The 25,313-nt window shown below is 42.7% G+C and overlaps 1 protein-coding gene across 1 annotated transcript in view; it reads left to right on the top strand.

Moving 5' to 3' along the window:
* The window catches only part of SHC3 (SHC adaptor protein 3), a 165,064-nt gene that overhangs the window by 32,225 nt on the left and 107,526 nt on the right, over nt 1-25,313 (top strand). The window contains exon 2 of the mRNA XM_036882583.2: nt 3,853-3,923. Coding sequence (XP_036738478.2) covers nt 3,853-3,923 — 71 coding nt within the window. The remainder of the gene's footprint in view (nt 1-3,852; nt 3,924-25,313) is intronic.

Genomic DNA, 25,313 nt, shown 5'->3' with positions numbered 1-25,313 from the left:
GGTCCTGGCGGTTGCGCAGCCCTGGGCATGTGGGTGTAGTAGTCCCATCACTGCACCCTTGGCTGTCTATTCACACAGCACTATGATATTGGTCACAGTGTCCCCTGAGCTCTGTGCCCTGGTCATGGCAGCCATATAGCCCTGTCATGGTGGTGTTTGCAAACACATAAAACAATGCTTGCATGCACAATTGCATTCATGTGACATTATGACGTTGCTGCCAGTGTTATCCCCAGGACTTTGTGAGTGTTTGCATACCAGCGTGAGGATGGTACAGGTGGTCACGTGTTCACATGACCTGCAATGCTGGTGGAGGCCATGCTCACACACTCGGTTTGTCATGGTATTGGCATCATTGTGCAACACTGTTGGTGCTCTTCACCATATCTGTGACAGTGGTGATGGTATAATTCAGGCACTTCTATAATTTGGACATGGTATTTATTTACACAACTCTACAGTGACAGTGGTGCTGGTGTAAATGTGTCACGTGCAGTGGTGGTGGTGGTGTTCATGTGAATCTGAGACTTCGGTCAGCACAGCCATGTAACTTGGCCTCGGTGGTGGTCATGTATTCACAAAACTCTGCAGCAGTGGTGGTGGCAGCATTTGCATGGCTCCATGACGGCAGACACGGCGTCAACATACCTTAGGGATGTTGGGGATGGTGTTCTGGCTCTGCCACAGTGGTTAAAGTATTGAAATAACTCCACGTGGCAGTTGGTGGTCTTCACATAATGCAGCGATGGTGGTAGTAGGATTCACACACTTCTCTGTTACTACGTGGTTTTCACACACCCCAGCACTAGTGGGTGTGGTGTTCCCAGAGCTGGGATTTTGCTGGAGTCACATAACTGATGTTGGTGTCAGTATTGCCAGCCCTCTTCAGTAGCTTTGTTCATACTCCCATATGTGTGGGATGGCATTGGTGGTGTATTCAAGGGACTCTGCAGTGGTGGCTGTGATGGTATTCATGGTACTGGTGGTATCTGCACAATTCTGTGATGGTGGTACTTATATCTACATAACTGTAATGGTGGTGTTGGGATACATATAATACTGCAATGTCAGTCACATTATTCACCTAGCTCTCCTATGATCAGCATTGTCCCACCTACCCTGCCACGGTAGCCGTGGCACCCATCTAGTCCTGCCATGGTCACTATGGCACCCACCTAGCCCTGGGCCGGCCACTGTGGCACCCACCTAGCCCTGCCATGATCACTGTGGCACCCACCTACCCCTGAGACGGTCACCATGGCACCCACCTAGCCCTGCCACAGTCATTTGGCACCCACTTAGCCCTGCCATGGTCTCCATGGTACACACCTAGCCCTCCCACGATCGCTGTGGCACCCACATAGCCCTGGAACGGTCGCCATGGCACCTATCTAGCTCTCCCACAGTTGCCATGGTACACACCTAGCCCTGGGACAGTCAACGTGGCACCCATCTAGCCCTGCCACAGTCACCATGGCACCCACCTAGCCTTGCCACGGTCCCTGTGGCACCCACCTAGCACTGGGACCATCGCTCTGGCACCCACCTAGCCCTGGGATGGTCACTATGGCACCCACCAACCCTGCCATGGTCGCCATGGCACCCACCTAGCCCTGCCACGGTCGCTGTGGCACCCACATAGCCCTGGGACAGTTGCTGTGGCACCCATCTAGCCCTGCCATGGTCACCGTGGCACCCACCTAGCACTGGGACAGTCACCGTGACACCCACCTAGCCCTGGGATGGTCGCCATGGCACCCACCTAGCCCTGCCACGGTTGCTGTGGCACCCACCTAGCCCTGGGATGGTCACTGTGGCACCCACCAACTCTGCCACGGTCGCCATGGCACCCACTTAGCCCTGGGATGGTCACCGTGGCACCCACCTAGCCCTGCCCTGGTTGCCATGGCACCCACAGTACTTTATGATGTTAGTAGGTTTGCTGTTCATTTAGCTCTGTGACTTTGGTCATGGTTGTCACATAACTATGAGTCTGGATGCGGTATGCAGAGAATTCTGTGATGGTTGTGGTGGTATTAATATAATTCTGCAGTGTTGGTGATCAAGGTGCTCAAATATCACTGCAGTGTTGCTAGTGGTGTTTGTATAACCATGACAGTATTCGTGGTTTTCACGCGACTCTGATGGTTGGGCGCTGTTCATCTAGCTCTGCAGCTGTGTTTGTAGTAACCACTGGCTCTCTGATGGTGGCCTAGGGCACAGCATCAGGATACTCTGCCGTGCTCATTGTTAACATTCATGCATCTGTGAGGGTGGTTGTGGGGTATCCCGTCAGTCTGCAGCTGGATGTAAAGTTTGCATAATTGTGATGCTGGTGGTGATGGTATCTGTGTATCTTTGAGAGGAGAGGTGTTGCCGCCACTTTGGTCATACAGATGCTGGTGGTGATGGTCACACTGTGGCCCATTGTGATGTTCCCAGATTGTGACAGTGATGGACATGGCAATCCCGTAACTCTGCAAAGCAGGTCATTGTCTTGATGTACCTTAGTGACAATGGTAATATTCACATAACTCTACTGTGGTGGCAATGACATCCACACAACTCTGTACCGGCAGGGTATTCACACAAGCCTGTACGACTGTTCACAGTTTTCATAGAACTTGTGACATCATCCTATCTACATAATTTGACAGTGGCAGTCATGGTATCCATGTGACTCTGTGATGGTGGATGTGGCATTTGCGGCACTCTGTGGCGCTGGCACTGGTAGGAGTCACGCGTCACTGCAGTGTTAGTACTGGTATTCATGTGCGCCTGTGCCGTTGTGCTCTGTGGTTGCAGGGCTCTGCAGTCCTGGTTGTCTAATCCACATGTTGCTAAGGTGCTGGTCACGGTATCCACATAACTGATATGGTGGTGATGGTTCTGCAGAGCTATGCAGTGGTCAGAGTAATGTCCCATTTTATGAGTGTAAGAGACTTTAGGCTCAGAGAACTTTAAAGTTTCGCTTTAAGTTACATAACAAGATATGACACAGAGAGTCTCAATTCTGGCTTTCTGAATAATTCAAACAGTCTTTTCTGCACTATACCATGAGTTTTCTTCCTGCTAAGTCTAAATTTAAAGACACTGGTATAAAATATCTGTCCTTTAAACTCCCCAGGGGCTTTGCAACACAAATTTCTGCCTTCCCAGTTGTTTATTTATACTTTTAATTATGCCCATATATTCATACACACACATGCATTCTCAGGTGGGAAACTGAGAAAGAACTTAACTACACATTTAGACGTAAACATGGAACTTCTGAAAGTATATCTTGATGCAGAAGAGGACTTTCAGGTAAACTAAAATAAAGCACCTTTGAGGGTAATCTTATAGTTTATTCATAGAGCCCAAAATACATTTATTGATAATGAAGTCTAATGTTCGCCAAAATTTTGGTATTGATTGTAGTATTTTCATTCTTCATTTAAAAATTATAACCCTCTAGAATTCTAGTAAAGGAGCAGAAATATGATGTTGGGGTGTTGAGGTCTGGGTGGCAGTTACATGGCAGGTATGTGTTAAACAACCATTGAGTTATATATATTTAAGACTTCTGCATCTTATGGTACACTAATTATAGCACAACAAAAGTTTTTAAAAACATACTTCTGAATAAAATGAAAATACTAATGGGTTTTAGAAGAGCTGAGTTTAGTGCCAATGTAAAAATTCCGGATATTTTTTTATAGGTGAGTTGTTGCCTTTCTAGAAAGAGAACAAAGCACTACCATGAATACAAAGACAAAGTGTGCATGGCTTCCAAAACTGCCCTTGATGCCGTTAGGAACTCTGTCTTCATCTTAGTTGCAGGGCTCATGATTTGTGTTTTTCCCCTTGCAGTACTTGGGATGCATTGAAGTTCTACGCTCAATGAGGTCTCTTGATTTCAGTACAAGAACACAGATTACCAGGTAAGCCCTCTTGAAAATGGACTCCTGTGATTTTACTCTGGAAAAGAAGACTTTAGAGGTCAGCATCCTAGAATTATCCAGCGGGAAAGTCTGTCCCTCGAATCCTGGTGACTAGTGACAGGGAGTCAGGACCCACTGTATCACAAGATTTCATCCATGTTTGTGACATGTGTCTCTTGACATAGCATCCTGAGGATGCTCTTTTTATAATTAAGCTGAAGACAAATGCAATGTTTGTTTATTCCTTTATCTATGAAACTGTAATGCCAGACTGATTTTTAATACATACTAAAGTGTGTTATTTCTTTTTTTAAAAAAAATCAAATCGTTAGGAGACTATTTCCAACTGTATATACAAGGAATAAAATGCATAGAATTTGAAGTAGAAATGTGCATGGGAGTAGCAGCTTAGAAAGCAGATGAATTCTTTAAGGAGTCAATGATTTTGAACAGATTTGTATATTCTCCACCATCAAAGAGATTCTAAACTTCTTGAGGGCCAGTCTGTATATAAGCATTGTTTTTATACAATTAATGGTCTAGTAAAGCTTATACCTTTAGAAAAATGCCGATTGCATGTCTTCTTGAAGGAGAGCTGGAAAGCTAGACAGGGCCAAGGAACAGCAATGTTCCTGTGGGTGGCAAGCTTCTGCATTTGTGGAATTGTTTAATCTAACCAGTGCCTGCAGAAAATGCCTCATAGTTATTGCATTCAAATCACTCTATTGCATATATTTGTGTTAGCAAAGCAAAGTGTAAAGATTGCAGTTTAGAAAGCAACCACTGGTGGTAATTAGCTGCTAAATAATGTCCACACCTGAATTCCATATGTCACAGTTAAGCACCACACGGATAGCTTTTCTTCCTTATTGAGGAAATTTGTGTTCAAAAGAGTTGATGTTGCCTCTCTTTCAAAAGTGACCCAAGGCACATGCTGGGAATGCACCACAAATTTCCTTAGTAATCCACACTAAGAAAAGAATCCGTCTCCAAATATTTGTAGCAAGGGGCTTATGACAATGCAATGGCAAAGGAACGTATTTTGAAGTGGGAGCATTGAGAAGAAAAGCTGGAACGTTTACACAGTCAATCACTCATTGCTCCTCCCGTGGGAAGGCAGCCTGGGGAGCAGAAACCGGTGACACACTCACCTTCTGGCGTGTGCTCTTAGACTCAGGACACGTGGTGTTGAATCCTGGTTGTGCCAGAATAGCCTTGGCTTTATTAGGCTTTTTGACAACTATGTCTGCTTGATTACATAGTTTTTTCTGTCTTTTGCCTTGTTTTTATCCTATTGACATGCTTTTTATTTTAGTTAATTGCTGGAAACTCCTCATAGGAAACAATTTGACAAATCAATGTCAGAAAGAAGCCTTTGCACCCAGGAGGAGAATACCCAGCGGTGTCCCATAGATGAGGCACACGGTGGAGCTTTTAAGGCCTTGTGGTATCTTAAGTGCTGACCATGCCTGTGGTGGAACTCTCCCACCATGGTTTACTTTGTATACTGAAGGCAGGAAAATCTGATGTTGTAAGTAGGTTATGCTACACTGGCTGAGGGAAACCTGTTCCAAAGGGCCCCAGCCATGCCTTTCATAAAAATATTTTTGTAAATGAGCAAATACCCAACCCCCACTCAGCAGTTCCACTATTTCAGTTTTGAAATAGTGTCCCTTTTTGGGGTCAGTTCAGTTTTATGTTGTTCCTGGGTCAGAGTTTGGGTTGGCTGTGGTAAGTTCAGTGTCAGCACCCATGCATGACTAATGTCTTCACAGTAGGTAACCTTTAAAGCCACCTGGGGAAGCTGCGGCTGATTACATGATTATTGCGTGAGTGGCTGTCAAACACCCGTGCTCATAACACTTTGGGCAAAGGAGCTTGGAGACTTGTTCACGCTAATCAGTACCTATCCATGGAGGGGTGCCAACCACGTGGTCCCATCTATGGCTTTGGGACCAGCCTGTCTGGCCCAGTTGACTGCCCGTGGGGACCACACCATGCACCTCCCTGAGAACTCTTCTCTCTGTCACTGTCATGTCTCACTGGGGGGCTGGGCTAAACTGTGTTACACTATTTCCCACAAGAGAGGGATATGCTGCACTGGATGGGAACCTGGGGAGGATGTGCTCTCTGCCTGCCAGGTCCACGCTGCACGCTGACAGGAGGCCCCAGCGTGAAGTGGTCACTTGGCCAGCACAGCTTTACCATCTACCCCCTCGCCTTTCACTTCTTCACCTGCTCATTTTTATTTAATTTATCACGTTAAATTGTATCTATTATTGAGAGTCACCTTAAGCCTTTTCAGTAATGGAGGGCTACGAATACATGTGCAGTTAAGCCCAGATCACCCAGTGAGGTGGTCCTCCAACAATACATGCACATCTGATGAGTATTCTTGGTTCCAAAGGACCCCAACCGACTTACCACCCTGCTTGGGCTAGCCAGAAAATGGCCACATTTGTTTTCCACTCAGGCAGACGTGTGGCTTCAGCCATGCATGGCTTTGCTGCATTTCCAAGGTGAGCTCAGATGGATGTAAACACAGTGGCCAGGGCCCACATAAACCAGCTCTTGACATACCATGGAGAGTGAGCAAGGGAATCTCGTTTAGGGTCTGTTTCCCTTACTTTAAAGGTTGTTGTAGTTTCAGTGGGCCCAGGAGACCTGATGCCCAAGGCCTGGACCCTTGCCAGCACTGCCCCTCCAGTGACCTGCTCCCTGATACCACTTTGCACACCCAGTCCCAGGCTTCTGCTTCTCAATCAGGGTATTTTTGAAAATTCTCCAGGAATATTCATAAAATCCTTTCAGTTTGAAAATTAAACTCAAAACCTGTGAGAGGGAAACTTTTTCTTTTGGGAAAGAATCCCCTTTTGTTCTTATTCAGCATACTATTGGGGTCTACTGTTGCCTGAGACCCCAATAGTATGCTGAATAAGAACAAAAGGGAATTCCTTCCCAAAAGCACGTGTGCGGGCATTTAGTGCTGGTGGCCCTACATGGGGCAGAGGGCAAATGGGCACAGAACCGGTCTTCAGTACTGTGACAGTGGAATTGCCTCTGTCCGTGCTTCCTGCAGAACTCATTTGGAAGGTGTGCCTGTGTGGTTTGGGCCTGCAGGGCTGCAGGCCTGGAGTGCAGACAGAAAAGCCGTGGTGCTCTGAAGAGCAGGGAGCAGAGATGCAGAGAGTGACCTTCTGAGTGGCGGCCTTGGGGTGCCTCTCCCTGGTCTGTGCCTGGAGGGGCCATCTTTAGCAGAAGGAGAGCAGGCCCGTGACCTCAGCCTGGCTCCTTGACCCTGCCCACCTCCTCTGAGTCCACACAGGAGGCTGGGCACACAAGCCCTTCCTAGTCATGTCTGGCTTCCAACATTCTCTGCGTGCTCTAAAAGAAATCCCAAGTAAGACTTGAGCCCCGCGATCGTCCATCCATGGCCCATATACAGCTCACTCTCTGTCACCTGTGGGAGCTCCTGAGCCTGGAGCCCCGGCTGCATCCTGCACCTGGCCTCTGCACCCAGCCCCTATGTCTGGCCCCCTGCACCCAGCTTCTGCTGACCCGCCCAGGCTCTCTCAGATGTTTCCACATGGCCAGCTCATCACAAGTTCATCTGGGGATGGGAAACAGGCATTCTGTGCAGTCTGGGGAAAGGCTGCATTACTGACAAGATGTTTGTGTTTTAGGGGCTCTGCTGTCCCCAGGGGCTGCTCGGGCTTCAGAGGCAGCAAACGGGCGCAGGGACAGAGGGGCAGGTGGCTCAGCAGGGAGAACTGTGCCCGGCGTGGTCTGACTGCATCCTGCCAGCAGGAGGGTGGGGCCCCCACCGGCTTGGGGTCCTAGGCTGTGAACAGCGGTGTGCGGCAGTGCCGCACCAAATGGACTGGACTTTGGCTCCATGGTTGTCTTACTTGCAAAGCCAGAGGAAGTGGCTCGGAAGGACCATGTTGAAACCCAGCCTGCCAGTGGTGCTGAGGTGTGCATGCCCACCCCTGGCAGGTGACGTGGGATGCAAGGCTGACATGTGCTCAGGTGCCATGGTGCCCCACTGACTACTGGGTCATGATATTCTAGGATTCCTTCCTCACTTTCTGTTCAATAACCTCCCCCCCGAATGCCAAGTTAAGTTCAATGTGTCAGGAAAAGGAGCAAATTTTTAAAATTCTTCCCTGAGGCCAGTGACTCTGAATTAGAAGACAGAGCAGCAGGTGGGAGCAACCCACCCCTACCCCCCACCCCACATGGGTAATGCAGATGGCTAGCTTGTGATTTTAACCTTACTGGTTCATTCTAAATTTACTTGTTCTGAACACATTTCATGGGCTGGGGCTCTCACAGCCCTGGGCCCCCAGTGGGGTGAGGCCTGGGAGGGAGGGAGTTAGCATTTTCTTAGTTTAAAATTCTTTTTGAAAACACCAGCTTGCCTGCGTGCAAATGCATCCAGGCTTTGGAATAAAGCAGGCTGGGTCCTTCCGCTTCACTCAACATTGTTACTCAGGTGTTAACAGCAACCAGAATAACTGGCACCCCTGTGTCTTTTTCACTGCATTTGCGTGAGACAACATACTGGGTACAGGGTGCATGGGTGCACGTGTGCACGTGTGCAGGGGGCCTGCACCATATGGGGCAAAGACCCTGAGTTACAGGGTAGATGGACAGGCTTTCAGTGTAGCCATTGAAAGGACCAAAGAAATGGCCCCTGGGGCCTAGGCAAGTCCAGGAAGACTTCCTGGAGGAGGGGACATTTTTTTATTATTTATTTTCTTTTATTTTTTTATTTTTTATTTTTATTTTTTATTGAAGGGTAGTTGACACACAGTATTACATTAGTTTCAGGTGTACAACACCGTGATTCAACATTTATATACATGATAATTCTAGGTACCAGCTATCACCATACCAAGTTGTTACAATATTTTTGACTATATTCCTTATGCTATACATTACATCCCGGTTACTTATTTATTTTACAATTGGAAGTGTGTTTATATATATATATATATATATATATATATATATATATATATTTTTTTTTTTTTTTTGTGAGGGCATCTCTCATATTTATTGATCAAATAGTTGTTAACAACAATAAAATTCTGTATAGGGGAGTCAATACTCAAAGCACAATCATTAATCCACCCCAAGCCTAATTTTCGTCAGTCTCCAATCTTCTGATGCATAACGAACAAGTTCTTACATGGAGTACAAATTCTTACATAGTGAATAAGTTACATGGTGAACATTACACGGGCAGTCATCACAGAAGCTTTCAGTTTTGCTCATGCATTATGAACTATAAACAGTCAGTTCAAATATGAATATTCATTTGATTTTTAAACTTGATTTATATGTGGATACCACATTTCTCTCTTTATTATTATTATTTTTAATAAAATGCTGAAGTGGTAGGTAGATACAAGATAAAGGTAGAAAACAGAGTTTAGTGTTGTAAGAGAGAAAATGTAGATGATCAGGTGTGTGCCTGTAGACTATGTGTTAATCTGAGCTAGACAAGGGCAATAAACATCCATGTATGCAGAAGATTTCTCTCAGAACATGAGGGGGGAGGTTCTAAGCCTCACCTCTGCTGATCCCCATTTTCTCACCTGATGCCCCTCCTGCGACTGTGCCTGTCTTAGGTTGTTCCTCCCTTGAGGAATCTTACCCGTCTCTGGCTAACCAGTCATCTTCCGGGGCCATACAGGGAAATGTTAAGTTGGTAAGTGAGAGAGAAGCCTTATTGTTTGAAAAGGTTAGCTTTTTATTTCTTTGCATATTTATGCCCTGTGGCTTCTATGCCCAGCATTTGTCTTGAGGTGTCTTTACCACTTGGAAGAATTATGATACTCGGTAAATTCGACATGTGGCACGAGTTCTATTTAAAGGTTGTAATTAGGTAGGAAGAAGAAAAGCTATAGAAGTAGCAGGCGGAAGAAAACCTGGGAAGATTGATTATTTCTTTGACATATCTTCTTGTAGAGTAACTTCAGCATGGATAGGTTTTAAACTACTAATTAAATTGTGCGCACACATTAACATAATAGGAATATAGTTACATAACCAAAGCATACCTGTAATTACCAGCCCTCTCCAGTGAAACCAAGAAAACCAGTTAGGCACCTTAGGCATTTGTGAAAACTTATCTATGATATGGTGGATATTGTCCAACTGAACTTGAACAGTCTGAGAGAATTCAGATAAATTAAAACAACCCATTCCTGGGGACTGTTCACATCCCTTATGTTCTTTTAACAGTAAATAGTTTGTGGTTGTAAGATTTTGGAGCGCTACAATTTGCACTTCTCCTACTTCTTGGTTGAATTCCAACCGTATAGATCCAGTCAAATTTGTTGTTTTACTGTATGCACAGGTCAGCTTAGATATCTCCTTCATCATTCCCATGGCAAGTCCAGGAACTGGTGGGATGAGTGCATCTACACCTGTGGCAGTGCGTGGATCTTTGTTGGGGTTTTTTTTTTTTGCTGATCATCTTCTGTCATGAGTCTTCCCGAGAGTGCTGATGTTGGAAGTTCTTTTTCATATCGTATCTTAGTTCATTTTCGGGGTAGCCCAATTAGGCTTTGATCCTCTGTATAAACACAAACAGGCCCTTTCCTACACTTTTATATGCCCTTTATATCATTGTGTAGAACTCGTTGGAGGTCACCACACAGGAACTGCCTTTTTGTTTTTTTTTTATCATTAATCTACACTTACATGACGAATACTTTGTTTACTAGGCTCGGAGGAGGGGACATTTAAGCTGAACAGGTTCCTCCCTCAACCAAGCCAAGGACAAAGGAAGCATAGGACTGTGGCAATTGCTTCCCCTCAGGCTGGGCTTTAAAGCCAGACGGCAAGGGCATCTGGAATGCGGGCAGTCACTCCTGAGCATCCTGTAGCTGGCCCCAGCAGGGCTCTGTCCGTCTGACTCTGTGCTCTGATTCTAGGGTGCACTGAAGGGGAGGCCTGAGCTGAATGCAGAAAGGAGCATGGGGACTGTCTGGGCCCATCTGGGGTCTGGCCCCTGGCGGGGCCGCTTAAGACACCAGGAAGGGCAGAGGCACATGGAGTCAGCTTCCTATGGAGCTCCCTGTCCTGTTCCATCTGCACCTGTGACATGTGTATGTGCAGATGGATCCCTCACTCCATCACTTTGGAAGACTTGGGCACAGGCCATGCACAGGGAAGGCACCTGAGTTTGTTTCCCTGACCAACCCAGCATGTGCTGGCCCCCTGAGCAGACCCTGAGAGGGGGAGCCAGGAGCTCACTGGGAGGGTGTGGCAGGCAGCACCAGGTGGGAGCGGGGCTGTAGGCAACGACTGAGGGTCCACTCACCAGCAGGAGCTGCCTAGAATTCTCCCATGGCGGGAGAATTTGCTCAGCCTGCCTCTGCTAAATTAAGTTAAATTAAACACCTGTGCAAGGTGCTGAGCTGTGCAGGTCTGTCCTGTGCAGGGACAGAGCCCTGCACTTGGGGCCCCTGAGTGGGCCAAGGAGGCTGTGTAGAAGCCTCTATCAGAGCAGTGGAGGCTGGGCTGGGCCCCTGAGGCCACGTGGCTGCAGTGATGGGCATCATCTGTGGAGCTCGGAGCCGGCAACAGGCTGTAAGACCACACGTGGGCTGAAGCCAGAGCCCTCAGCTCCTGGGCCTGTCCATGTGAATAGGGTTTTCAGTTGAGGCCCCTCTGAACAGCTGGGCTGCTGACTCCTGACCTCTCATAGCAGGGCCCCATTCACATGGGGTGAGGTTCCTAATTTAGCAGGTGGATAAAGGGATCCCCGGCTGTCAGCCCAGCACAATCTTTTATCAGAGAAACACCTTCCACCCCATGTGACCTCTCTGGGGTGGGGTCCTCAGCTGGGATCAGAGTAGAAGCCTACTTGCAGTCTGGTTGAATGCCTTAGAAATGAGACCCGCAAAATGCTGGTGCTGCCCCTGGCACACAGTGGGTGCTCCCCAAATCTGTAGAGGGTTATCATGGTGAATTTATCTTTGCTGTTCACTCTTTCCAAATTTCTGTGTATGATAATAGTAATTACTGATATTAGTAATTGTAAATATCAACCCATTTGACTAGAGTATTTTTTCTAGCTGAAAAGAAAGATCAGTTTGATGTAGCAAACTGAAATTCCTGAGAAAAGGGTGAACTCTTTGGTACTGTGGCATTCCTTTCCCTTGAACCAATGTTGTCTTGGTGTTTTATTCTATGCTCCTGCCTTGCCAATTGCTCATAATGATAATGCCACTATATTGAATATGACTATGTCTCGGGCATTGCATTAAGCTTGCCATTGATTTACTCAACAGATTTTCATTGATCACATCCACATCCAGTCACTGTTTAGAGATTGAGAATATGACAGAAGCTTACATTCTCTTGTGGGGAGAGAGAAAATAAACACACAGATATGAAAGTAGGATATTAAGGCAAGCCACATGACCTTGTCATTTTTGTAGATGAAAATATTAAGTGCAGCAATTCCCTGCCACCAGCGTAGTTATTTCCGAGAGGTGAAAGCACAGGGGCCTTTCCATGGACCCAGAGGCACACTGTGTGGACACCAGCAGGCTGAGCATCAGAAAGCTTACAGCCAAGGGCCACCTTCTGGGGTGCGGCAGAGCCGGGGCTTGAACCAGGCAGCCTGCATCCAGATCTGTCCTGCTGAGCAGCCTGCTGGCAGGATGCCGCCACCCTGGGGATGGAGGCCCCTGCTCCACGCTCACACCTGCCCTGGCCTAGGGGTTGGCAGCCTTGAGCGGGACAGAAAGGTATGGAAATGCAGGGCCTGGGAGGAAAAGGATCAGTTAGGGCAGTGTGGGCCATGCCAACCCCAACTCCTCTCCCCCCGGAAGGTTCACCCTGAGCCTCAGCAGCTCTTTGCTGAATTTCCCCAGCTAACAGAAGGAAATGTGGTAAAACTGTTTGGAACAAAAATTTCACATGAACAGTTTATATAGAAAGGAGGAGGCCCTCCTACCTCATCTTGCTCCAAGTGAGCAGGGGAAGGATGGGGGTGGAGGGCAGAGGGGGTCAGGAAGGATTAGCTGAGGGGCTGGATGGAGGGACATGGGGTGTTGGGTGGGATGGGCTGGAGGGGCAGGCTGGGGTGGGGTTTGGGGTGGCCGGGGCCTAGGTGGAAAGCAGGGGCGGAGGTCTGGGGATATATGCCTTCCTTTCCTCACCCTGAACATCTGAATAAACCAGTCTGGTTCTGGTTCTTCCCTTGCTACAATAGAGACATCATTCCCCTTCCTGCATCCTCTTTCACCTCAAGCACTGGGTGACACCGTCTCAGATGACCCCAGTATCCTAATTTTCCAACAACTTGTTTCTGGAGTTCCAGGGCAAGCTCTGTAGCTGTCTCTGCCAGTACGGGCATTTATGGCCCATCAACTTGGAAACTTCCGACCATGAGGTCTGTCCCTGGGAACCTGGGTGGGAAGATCTTCCTAGTGACAGTCCCCTGGAGGTGGACTTGTTTGACAGGTGGGCCAGGATCTCACAAGGAAGGGCAAGTGGCTAGGACAAGCTGAGAAGTCATTGAAATGCAGCAAAAGGAGTATGGCATTGTCTAAGAGTTTTAGGAAGCAAGTCAAGGACTTTGCAGAGCCTCACATGCAAGCCTCAAGATGTGGTTGGTGGATGACTTCTTTATTTATTTCTTGGCAACCTATTAAGCTGGCTCTGTCTCCTAGTGGAACTTTCTGGTTGGTAAAGACTTGGCACTCTCTGTATGCTCAGGAAGCAGGAATCTTGTTAATCGCCATGACACCCTGCAGTGGAGATTCTGCCACAGGGGGACAAGTGGGTGACCCCCAGGTGACCTTGCTAATATCTCAGGATGATGGCAACAGCAATAGATCTATTTTTTTCATAGCACACCAGAAGGAATGGCCTTCTCATCTACCCTGAGCACAACTGCGATATGAATTCCTTTACGAATCCAGCAGGCTGAGCATCTGTATCCTGTGTCCTTATGAATCCTGCAGGTAGGGCTGCAGGGATCTTGTGCTCCATCTGGCTCTGACCCGGACAGGGTCTTCAAAGATTTGGTCCACCTACACGCACCACCTCCCTTTCTACAGCAGTGGTTCTCAAACTTGGGCATGCATCAAAATCACGTGGAACACTTGTTACAACAGATGGCTGGGTCCCATCGCCAGAGTTTCTGATTCAGCAGATCTGGGGTGGGGGTTGAGAATTTGCATTTCCAACAAGTTTTCAGGGGAAGCTGATGCTGCATCCAGGACCACACTTTGAGGAGCAGTGTTCCAGAGATCTGTTTTTAACTTCAGAACCATGTGCAACTACCATCTCTGAAACCACAGCTTTGGAAACAAGTCCATTTATTTTTTTCAAGTGATCCCACTCATCTAAAAATTTTAAAAATGGAGTGCAGAGACAACTTGGTGGCTTAGAATGGTTTAAATAGAAACCATAAGATGAATGCGTGGCTTCCATTCCGTACTCTCCTTAAGGACCATCTGGCATGGTGCATATTTATAATCCTCATGCCAGAAGCACATTTGTGTCAGAATGTACCTCTCTGATTGCTCCTTTTCTGTCTCTTTCTCTGAGTTCACTTACCCCCCAAATATATCATTCCACAGGGATCTCTGCCTTGGCAGACAGCAGCCAACCTTTGTGGTTATGGACTCAGGTTATCTGGTCTTCTGTCCAGGCTGAGCAGCTTTCCAGCTGTGTGACTGTGTACAAGTAACTTAAATTTTCTATGTTTTAGGTTCTGCATCTTTAAATTGCCGTCATGGTGGCATTTCCTTTGTAGGGTTGAGAAGTAATTAATATCTGAGCAATGCTTCATCTGCTGTCCAGTACATGGAAGGGCTCAAGGCATGTCAGCTAACGCTGTTGTTTCCGTGTTCGTTATATCCCCTCCATGTTGGTAATCTTATTGCTGTGCAGAACTTCGAGATGTGTAACCCACGCATCTGTACCTGCTCTTCTGAATTTTCTCTTAAGTCCCATCCTGTATCTATAGTGGCCAATCAGCCACACCTGTGCCTGCGTGGAGACTCTCTGTCAGGGGTCAGGGCCTTGGCGTCCTGTCTCTGCCCTTCTGTTCTGTTCACTTCCCACCATCTCACCTGCTGTCTGGTCCAGCTCATGTCTCCTGGTTCATTGCATAGCCATAACCCACATGATCTCCCAAAATAAAAACTGCAGAGTCCTCTTCTCTCACCTTTCCTTCTTGTTCAATTACCAATGCTTGTTGCTCCTCCGTGGAAGCCTCCCTAGTAATTTCTTCCCTTTCTACTAGTCCCCCCTTTAGTTCCTGTTGTATCTGCTCATAGGTTAATGTGCCTAAAATATATTACTCCCTATTAGGCCTCATTGTTTATCCATTACCTGCAGAATACAATGCTAAATTCTTAAATTTAGCATTCAGTGTTTTACTTGCCCTCCCCAGCATATTTTTCCAAATATATTTCTTGTAACTCCTCATTACACTTCCTTTGTGCAACCACACTGACCTATATCCCACCCCATTACCTTGGTCCACCGTTGGTCCATACCACAAGGCCAAACATTCAGCCACAGAAACACAGGCTTTTGCCCTGAGCTGTAAGACCGCTTCAAACTGAGTCCTTCACCTCATCATTGCACATTGTGTTGGACTTTTAAAGACATAGACTACATTTCTTCTATTCTAAAATACTATCTCTTGTAAAAACCACTTCATTATTTTATAACCACTAAGAATGAAAAAAAGCACTGCCTATTAAAATTTGACACAAAGCTTTCGTACTACTTAGAATCAACTTATATATATTGAAAAAGCTACTTTGGATCTTTGCAGACAAAGATTTTTATCATTATAACACTTGTACATCTGTTAAAAGGAAATTAGAAGCAATATGAAAAAGATATCCCCCAAAATTTCTTCTAATTCCTATTCTGAATATAGTGAATCATTTCTTTCACTCAGAATTATCACTATCTATGTTTTTTCTAAGTTTTGTTGTTCTTTAGGCCATTTTGAAAGTATTGGAAATCAATGAAATTGGAATCAGAAAAACAATAGAGAAAATATTTGAAACCAAAAGGTGGTTTTTCAAAAACATTAAAATTAATAACTGCTTGTTAGACTGATCATGGAAAGAGAAAATTCAGATTATCAATAACAGGAATGAAGGAGGGGACATTACTACAGAAACTGTAGATACTGCAGGGATAATAGGGGAGTATTATGAACAACTCTGTGCCAATAAACTGAATAACTTAGATGAAAAGGACAAATTCACTGAAAGATACAACAATCAAAATGGCTTAAAGAACAAGATAACCTGAATAGGCTTATATTTATTAAAGACTTTAAATTCACATTAAAAACAAACATTCTCATATAGAAAACTCTAGGGCCACATGGTTCTGCTGATGAATTATACCAAACATTTAAGGGAGTAATACCAATTCTCCACAATCTTTTTTCAGGAAACAGGGGAACACTTCTCAGTTCATTTTATGAGAATAGCACTATCCTGATACCACCACCAAACAAAGGCATTCCAAGAAAAAAAGAACTTCACGAACTTAGACATAAAACCCTAACACTGAAGTTGCAAATTGGTGTCAGCAACATATCAAAGAGATAATAATACTTAATATACTGGAGGGGTTATCAAGGATTGCAAGGTTGGTTCAGCTTTAAAGATCAACTGATGTAATTCTCCAAATCGGTAGACTAAAAAATAAAAATTACATGAAAATATCTATAGATGCAAAAAAGCCTTTGACAGAGTTCAACATTACATTTGTGATAAAAACTCTCTTCACACTAGGAATAGAAGGAGAGACATCCTTAATCTGATAATAGGACTTCCACAAAGAGCCTACAGCCAATATCATAGTTAATGGTAAACAACTGAACACTTTCCCTCTAATAACAGCAACAAGGCAAGTGTGTCCACAACTCTTATTTAACATTGTATGAGAGATATAAGTGCAGTAAGTTACACAAGGAATAAAAATGGAAGCCAATTTGGATAGGAAGAAATAAAACTCTTTCTTTGCAGATGACATAAACATCTACATAGAAAATTCCGAGGAATCTATATAAAAGCTACTAGAACTAATAGGTGACTTTAGCAAGGTTAACAATACAATTCATACAAATATCAATTGTATTTTTATATACTAGCAAAGATCAATTGGAAAATGAAATTTAAAGAGGACTATTTACAATAACAAAAACATGCAATGGTGTTAAATTTAAGAAAATATGTTTAAGATTTATATGCAGAAAACCATTAAACAATGATGAGAGAAAGAAGACCTAATAAATGGAGAAATCTACTGTGTTCATGGATTTGAAGACTCAATGTATTGTTCAAATGTAAAATCTTTCCAAATTGACCTGTAGATTTAATATGGTTCCAATCAAAGTTCCAGTAGGTCTTTTGTAGAAATTAACAAGCTGGTTCTTCAATATATGTACGATGACCTAGAATAGTCAAAACAGAACAAGGAGAGCTCACACTGTAAAGTTATAGTAATCAGTGTCATGTGGTGTTAGCATAAGGACATGAGGACAGATGCGTAGAGTCCAGGAATGTAACCCCAAATAATAATCTATTGTTTACGAAGATGCCAAGATAACTCTAAGGAGAAAGGATAGTCTTTTCAACAAAAGCTGCTGAGACAACTGGATTTTTACCTGCAAAAACCAATAACCACAGCAACAGACTTCTGTCACTGTATAGGACGAACCTCTCACACCCTATATAGAAGCTAAGTAGAAATGGCTCATAGACCTAAATCCAAATGCTGAAGCTACATAACTTGCAGAGGAAAACATATGACGTAGTCTTTGTAATCTTGCGGTAGGCAAAGATTTTTCAGGACACAAAACCACAAACCATGAAAGAAAAAAAGGACACATTGGCTTCATCAAAATTAAGCATTTTCTCTTTGAAAGACATTATTAAAAGAATGAAAGACAAACCACTAACTAGGTAAAAATATATACAAAACACACATCTGATAAAGGACTTGCATCCAGAATATAGAAAGAAGTCTTGCAACACACCAATTTGGGTGAGTGATGTGAATAGCAACTTCACCAAAGAAAAGAGATGGTTAGCGAATGAACACAGGAAAAGATGCTCAGTATCATCATCACTAGGGAAATACAACTAGGTTGACACACCACTACACACCTGCTGGAAGGGCCAGCAGCATAAAGAAATACCCTGGCAACACCAAGGCCGGGTTGTGACATGGAGGAGCAGCTGAAACCCTCAGACATGCTGGGTGGGCAGGCACAGCAGTACAGTCACTTTGGAAAACAGTGTGGCAATTTCTCATGAAGTTAAATTGTGCCTTACAACGTGACCTAGCAATCCTACTTTTTTTTAAAATTATTTTTTATTGAAGGGTAGTTGACGCACAGTATTACATTACATTAGTTTCAAGTGTACAATACAGTGATAAAACATTTATATACATAATTCTAGGTTCCAGCTATCACCCTACCAAGCTGTTACAATATCTTGACTATATTCCTTATGCTATACATTACATCCCGGTTACTTATTTATTTTACCATTGGAAGTCTGTCCTTTTTTTTTTTTTTTTTTTGTGAGGGCATCTCTCATATTTATTGATCAAATGGTTGTTAACAACAATAAAATTCTGTATAGGGGAGTCAATGCTCTATGCACAATCATTAATCCACCCCAAGCCTAATTTTCGTCAGTCTCCAATCTTCTGAGGCATAACGAACAAGTTCTTACATGGAGAACAAATTCTTACATAGTGAATAAGTTCTTACATGGTGAACAGTACAAGGGCAGCCATCACAGAAACCTTCGGTTTTGCTCATGCATTATGAACTATAAACAGTCAGTTCAAATATGAATACTCATTTGGTGTTTATACTTGATTTATATGTGGATACCACATTTCCCTCTTTATTATTATTATTTTTAATAAAATGCTGAAGTGGTAGGTAGATACAAGATAAAGGTAGAAAACATAGTTTAGTGTTGTAAGAGAGCAAATGTAGATGATCAGGTGTGTCCCTGTAGACTATGTGTTAATCCAAGCTAGACAAGGGCAATAAAACATCTACGTATGCAGAAGATTTCTCTCAGAATGGGGGGGTGAGGTTCTAAGCCTCACCTCTGTTGATCCCCAATTTCTCACCTGATGACCCCCCTGCGACTGTGCCTGTCTTAGGTTGTTCCTCCCTTGAGGAATCTTACCCGTCTCTGACTAACCAGTCATCTTCCGGGGCCATACAGGGAAATGTAAAGTTGGTAAGTGAGAGAGAAGCCTTATTGTTTGAAATGGTTAGCTTTTTATTTCTTTGCATATTTATGCCCTGTAGCTTCTATGCCCAGCATTTGTCTTGAGGTATCTTTACCACTTGGAAGAAGATACTTGGTAAATTTGATATGAGGCACGAGTTCTATTTAAGGGTTGTAATTAGGAAGGAAGAAGAAAAGCTATAGAATAGCAGGCGGAAGAAAACATGGGAAGATTGATTATTTCTTTGACATATCTTCTTGTACAGTAACTTCAGCATGTATAGGTTTTAAGCTACTACTTAAATTGCGCACACACATTAACATAATAGGAGTATAGTTACATAACCAAAGCATATCTGTAATTACCAGCCATCTCCAGTGAAACCAAGAAAACCAGTTAGGCACCTTAGGCATTTGTGAAAACTTATCTATGATATGGTGGATATTGTCCAACTGAACTTGAACAGTCTGAGAGAATTCAGATAAATTAAAACAACCCATTCCTGGGGACTGTTCACATGCCATATGTTCTTTTAACAGTAAATAGTCTGCAGTTGTAAGATTTTGGAGCGCTACAATTTGCACTTCTCCTACTTCTTGGTTGAGTTCCAACAGTATAGATCCAGTCAAATTTGTTGTTTTACTGTATGCACAGGCCAGCTTAGATATTCCTTCCTCATTCCCATGACAAGTCCAGGAACTGGTGGGATGAGTGCATCTACAGCTGTAGCAGTGCATGGATGTTTGTTGGGGTTTTTTGATGATCATCTTCTGGCATGAGTCTTCCAGAGAGTGCTGATGTTGGAAGTTCTCTTTCATATCGTATCTTAGTTCATTTTCGGGGTAGCCCAATTAGGCTTTGATCTTCTGTATAAACGCAAACAGACCCTTTGCCTACACTTTTATATGCCCTTTATACCCTTGTGTAGAACTCATTGGAGGTTACCACACAGGAACAGCCTTTTTTTTTTTTGTTTGTTTTGTTTTGTTTTGTTTTGTTTTTGGTATCACTAATCTACACTTACATGACGAATATTATGTTTACTAGGCTCTCCCCTATACCACGTCTCCCCTATAAACCCCTTTACAGTCACTGTCCATCAGCATAGCAAGCAATCCTACTTTTTTTCAAGAAAAATGAAGACATATCCACATAACATACCAAATATATGAAGGTTTATAGCATCTTTATTCATAATTACATCAAATTGGAAACAACCCAAATATGCACCTACTGGAGAAGGGACAAACCCGTTATTATATGCCAATATAAGGGAACACTACTCAGCAATAAAGATGAACAAAGTCTTGTAGAATATTTTTTTTTTATAGTCAACCATGCTGGGTATTACATCCCCAGAACTTAGCTAGTTTAATAGGAAGTTTGTACCTTTGGGCTCTTCACCAATTTCCCCCACCCCCTCATCTCTGGCAAGAACCAATCTGTTATTTCTATGAGTTTAATTTTTTTTTTATTTTACACATAAGTGGTATCACACAGTATTTGTCTTTCTTTGTCTCACTTAACATAATGCCCTCAAGTCCATCCATGTCACAAATGGCAGAATTTCCTTTATTATGCTGAATATATTCCATTGTTTACATATGAACATGCAGGTGCTGCTATCTCTTTGAGATAGTGATTTCATTTTCTTTGGGTATACCCAGAAGTAGGATTGCTGGATCATATGGTATTTCTATTTTTAATTTCTTGAGGATCCTCCATAATGTTTCCCATAGTGGGTGTGCTAATGTACAATCCCACCAACAGTGCAAAAGCGTTCCCTCTTCTCCACACCACCACCAGCCTTTGTCATCTCTTATAATTTTGATGACAGTCATTCTGTCTGTTGTGAGATGACATCTCATTATGAATTTGATTTGCATTTCCCTGATCATTAGTGATGCTGGGCACCTTGTTATGCACCTGTTGGCAAGCTGTATATCTTCTTGGGGAAAAATGTCTATTCACTTCCTCTGCCCATTTTTAAATTGGATTGTTTGGGGGTTTTTGCTATTGAGTTGTATAAATTACTTACATGTTTTGGAAATTAACCTCTTATCATACATATGATTGCCAAATATTTTCTATCATTCCATACATTGCCTTTTCATTTTATTGATGTTTTACTTTGCTGTGCAGAAGCTTTTGAGTTTGATATAGTCCCACTTGTTTATTTTTGCTTTTGTTACCTTTGCTTTTGGTGTTAAACTAAAAAAATCATTGCCAAGACCAATGTCAAGGAGAGTACTCTTTAATTTTTTCTCCTAGGAGAATTTTGGTTTCAGGTCTTATGTTTTAGTCATTAATCCATGTCGTGCTGATTCTTGTGTATGGTGTAAGATTGAGGTTCAGTTCATTCTTTTGCAGGTGGCTGTCCAGTTTTCCTACACCACTTACTGAAGAGACTGTGTTTTCCTTATCATGTGTTCTTGGCTCCTTTGCCACAGATTAATTGACCATATAAATGTGGGCTTATTTCTGAGCTCTATTCTGTTCTGTTGACCTATGTGTCCATTTTTATGCCAATACCATACTGTTTTGATTACAGTAACTTTGTAATACTGCTTGAAACCAGGAAGTATGATGTCTCCAGCTTTATTCTTCTTTCTCAAGACCCTATTCAGAGTCTTTTGTGGTTCCATTCAAATTTTAGAGTTTTTAAAAATTCCTGTGAAAAGTGCCATTGGGATTTTGATAGGGTTTGCTTTGGCTTTATAGACTGCTTTGGATATTATGGACATTAAAAAATGTTAATTCTTCCAATCCATGAGCGTGGGATAACTTTTCATTTATTTGTGTCTTCTTTAATTTCTTTCATCAATGTCTTACAGTTTTCAGTGTGCAAATCTTCCACCTCCTTGGCTAAATTTATTCCTAGATATTTTATTCTTTTTGATACAATTATAAATTTGATTCTTCATTTCTCTTACTGATAGTTCATTGTTAGTGTATAGAATGCAACTGATTTTTGTATATTGATTTTCTAACCCACAAGTTTATTCTACTGAAACCCTTACTTCTAATAGTTTTTTGGTGGAGTTTTTAGGGGTGTCTTTTTATAACATGGCACCTGCAAATAGTGACTATTATACTACTTCCTTTTCAATTTGGATGCTTTTATTTATTTTTCTTGTCTGATTGCTCTGGTTAGGATTTTCAATACAATGTTGAATACAAGTGGTGAAAGTGGACATCCTTATCTTGTTCCTGATCTTAGAGGAAAAGCTTTCAACTTTTCACAATTGAGTGTGATGTTAGCTGTGACTTTTCATATATGTCCTTTATTACATTAAGATATGTACTTTACACCCAGTTTGCTGAGGGTTTTTATTGTGCATGGATGTAGAATTCTGTCAAGTGCTTATTCTGCATCTATTGAGATGCTCATATGATTTTTATCTTTCATTTTGTAAACTGCATATTGTATTGTTTGATTTGTGGACCATTCTTGTTTCCTTGGAATAAGTCCCTTTTAATCATGGTGTATGATCCTTTAGATACACGGTTGAATTTGGTTTGCTAACATTTTGTTGAGGATTTTGTATCTGTTCATCAGTGATACCAGTCTGTAATTTTCTTCTCTTGTGGTGTCCTTGTCTGGTTTTGGTATAGAGGTAATGCTGGCCTCATAAAATGAGTTTGGGAGAATTCCATCCTCTCTTATTTCTTTTAGAAGAGTTTGAGAAGGATTGGTATTCTTCTCTAAATGTGTGATAGAATTCACCAGTGAAGCCATCTGGTCATGGAATTTTCTTTGTCTACTTTTTGACTACCCATTCAATCTTCTTATTCATAATTGGTCTATTCAACAAAATCTTGATGCATGCAACAATATGGATAAATCTCAGAAGCACTCTGCTGAGTGAAAGAAGTCATACACAAAAGGCTGCATACTAGATGGTTCCATTTATATGACATTTTGGAAAAGATAAAACTAGAGACAGATCAAATCTCTGTTTGCCAGGGTCTGGAGGTAGGGGAACAGGACTGACCACAAACGGGCCTCGAGAAACTTACTGGGATAATGGAAAGGTTCTGTCTTAGGTTCAGTGGTGGTTACATCACTCTATGTGCTTTTCAGAACTCAAAAGAACTAAAAACAGTGAATATTACCTCATGTAAATTATATATATACCAATAAACCTGACCTTAAAAAAGGTGATTCACTTTTGCTTCTGGAAATTTCTTTCAAATAAATTATACCCATTCTATAAGTTGTGATGCATATATGCAGGGAATGGTGACTACATCAGGACTGCTGCTTGGCCCCTTGCAACCTCAGAAATGTTCCATGAAAATGAAAGAATGTGCATCTTAGAATCAATTCAATGTGGTCTCTTCTCTTCCTTAGGGAAGCCCCAAAACCCTTGATGGCATCAACTGAGATTAGCCTTTCCTTACAACTCATAGGCTTTGATTAATATTTTGGGTGAATGAATACATTTTACAGCACAGAAGCTTCTTAGACCTGACCTAACAGGTGGAGAATTTTGTGATTTGGGAAACACAGAGAATGCACACATAAAAATCAGGCATAAAATTTTAGTGAAGTAACTATATTCCGTGAATCAAGATGTATTCTCTTTTTCTGATTATAAATAACACCAACAAAATTAATGTTTGCTATTGGTACAAAAGTGGAGCATAACGAAGCAGAGTAACCTACCCACAAATCCAACACTTGAAATATATTAAAATATCATATTTCAACTCTGAGTCAATTCAACTCTGTTGACATTTTAACAACACTGAAATCCAGATGCATCTCATGTTTAGTTGTGTCTTAATCTCTTCCTGCCAGGTGGGCAAGTTGTGTGTTTGCTGACATTGCTGAGAATATAAGCATCTGGTTGTGTTCATATCAGCTCACTTAGATGACTTTGATCCTCAGCGATCCATTTAAGGGAACACAAGTCCTCATTGTTGGCCAAAATCCTTACCCAACTACTTCTGGAAAAGCCAAGCATTGAAACTTGCAGAATGAGCTTCAGCTTCAGAAGCTTAGAAGGAAATACTGGAAGGGTCATGGAACATTCTTTTGAAGAACCAGTGTCATCTATATTCTTGATGGTTCAGAGGACAGTGTTGCACAGAAATGCAGATACCAGCTGATCAAAAGTGTTCCTGAAGTACTGAAACCAGAATGAGAAGAAGTTGGAGGACTACTTTGACCTAATTACCTCATTCACCTATTTCTTTTATGTGTACAGAAGAATGATATATAATAAAAATCTCTGCATTAGTCTAAAAGAGTCCTTTAAAATTATAAAAGAAAAATTCTCAGTGATAAGATATTGTGTCACAGTTTAATTGGCTGCATTTTTTCTTTAGTTGTGGGATGTTCAGTATGTTTCATCTTACAATTGCTTGCATCCTCAATTTAACTAAATATGATATTTCCTTCATTTCTTTTGTGCATTTTAAAATATTTAATATGATTTTAAACTAATAGAAAAAGTGTAAGATAAGACAGAGGATTCTTGCATATCTCTGATTTCTTTCTGAACACCTTGAGAATAAAATGGAGGTAGTGTACCCCTCTGACCCTAACAACAAAAGTGTCTTTCCTGAGACAATGACACTTTCTTCCTTCTGCATAGCACAGTGAACTTGAACACTGATGGAGCTCTGTTGGCTGATGCTCCATCCACAGCCATTAGACATTTCACCAGCTATCCCAGTGATGTCCCTCACAGCTGTTTTCTGTCCCACCCAGGACTCCATCCAGGGTCATGCATTCCCTTCAGTTGTTACAATGTGGGGTTCCTTTCTTGTGGAACAGCTCCCCAGCCTCTCTCTGTCTTTTTTAATATTGACATTTACTAAAAGTACACACCTTTATTTTGTAGAGTTTTCCTCAAGCTTAATGAGTTGCTTTCCCATGCTTCATTTAGGTTATGCATTTCGGGCAGTAAACAATAGAAATTGTGACCTTCTTGGGGCATCGCACTTGCAGGTACTGATGACCCCATGTCTCCATCCTGATGATGTCGACTTTGGTGATTTAGTTAAGGTAGTGTACTTTTCCTACGCATTTTTGATATAATAGTGTTCAGATTGTATGCAGGTTATATGCACTGTTCCTCTCAGAGTCATAAGCCTCTTTTCATCATT

This window comes from Manis pentadactyla, chromosome 3 (genome assembly GCF_030020395.1).
Source record: "Manis pentadactyla isolate mManPen7 chromosome 3, mManPen7.hap1, whole genome shotgun sequence".
Lineage (NCBI taxonomy): Eukaryota > Metazoa > Chordata > Mammalia > Pholidota > Manidae > Manis > Manis pentadactyla.
Note: the sequence above shows the minus strand (reverse complement) of the source record. Positions and strands in the feature narration are given on the sequence as shown.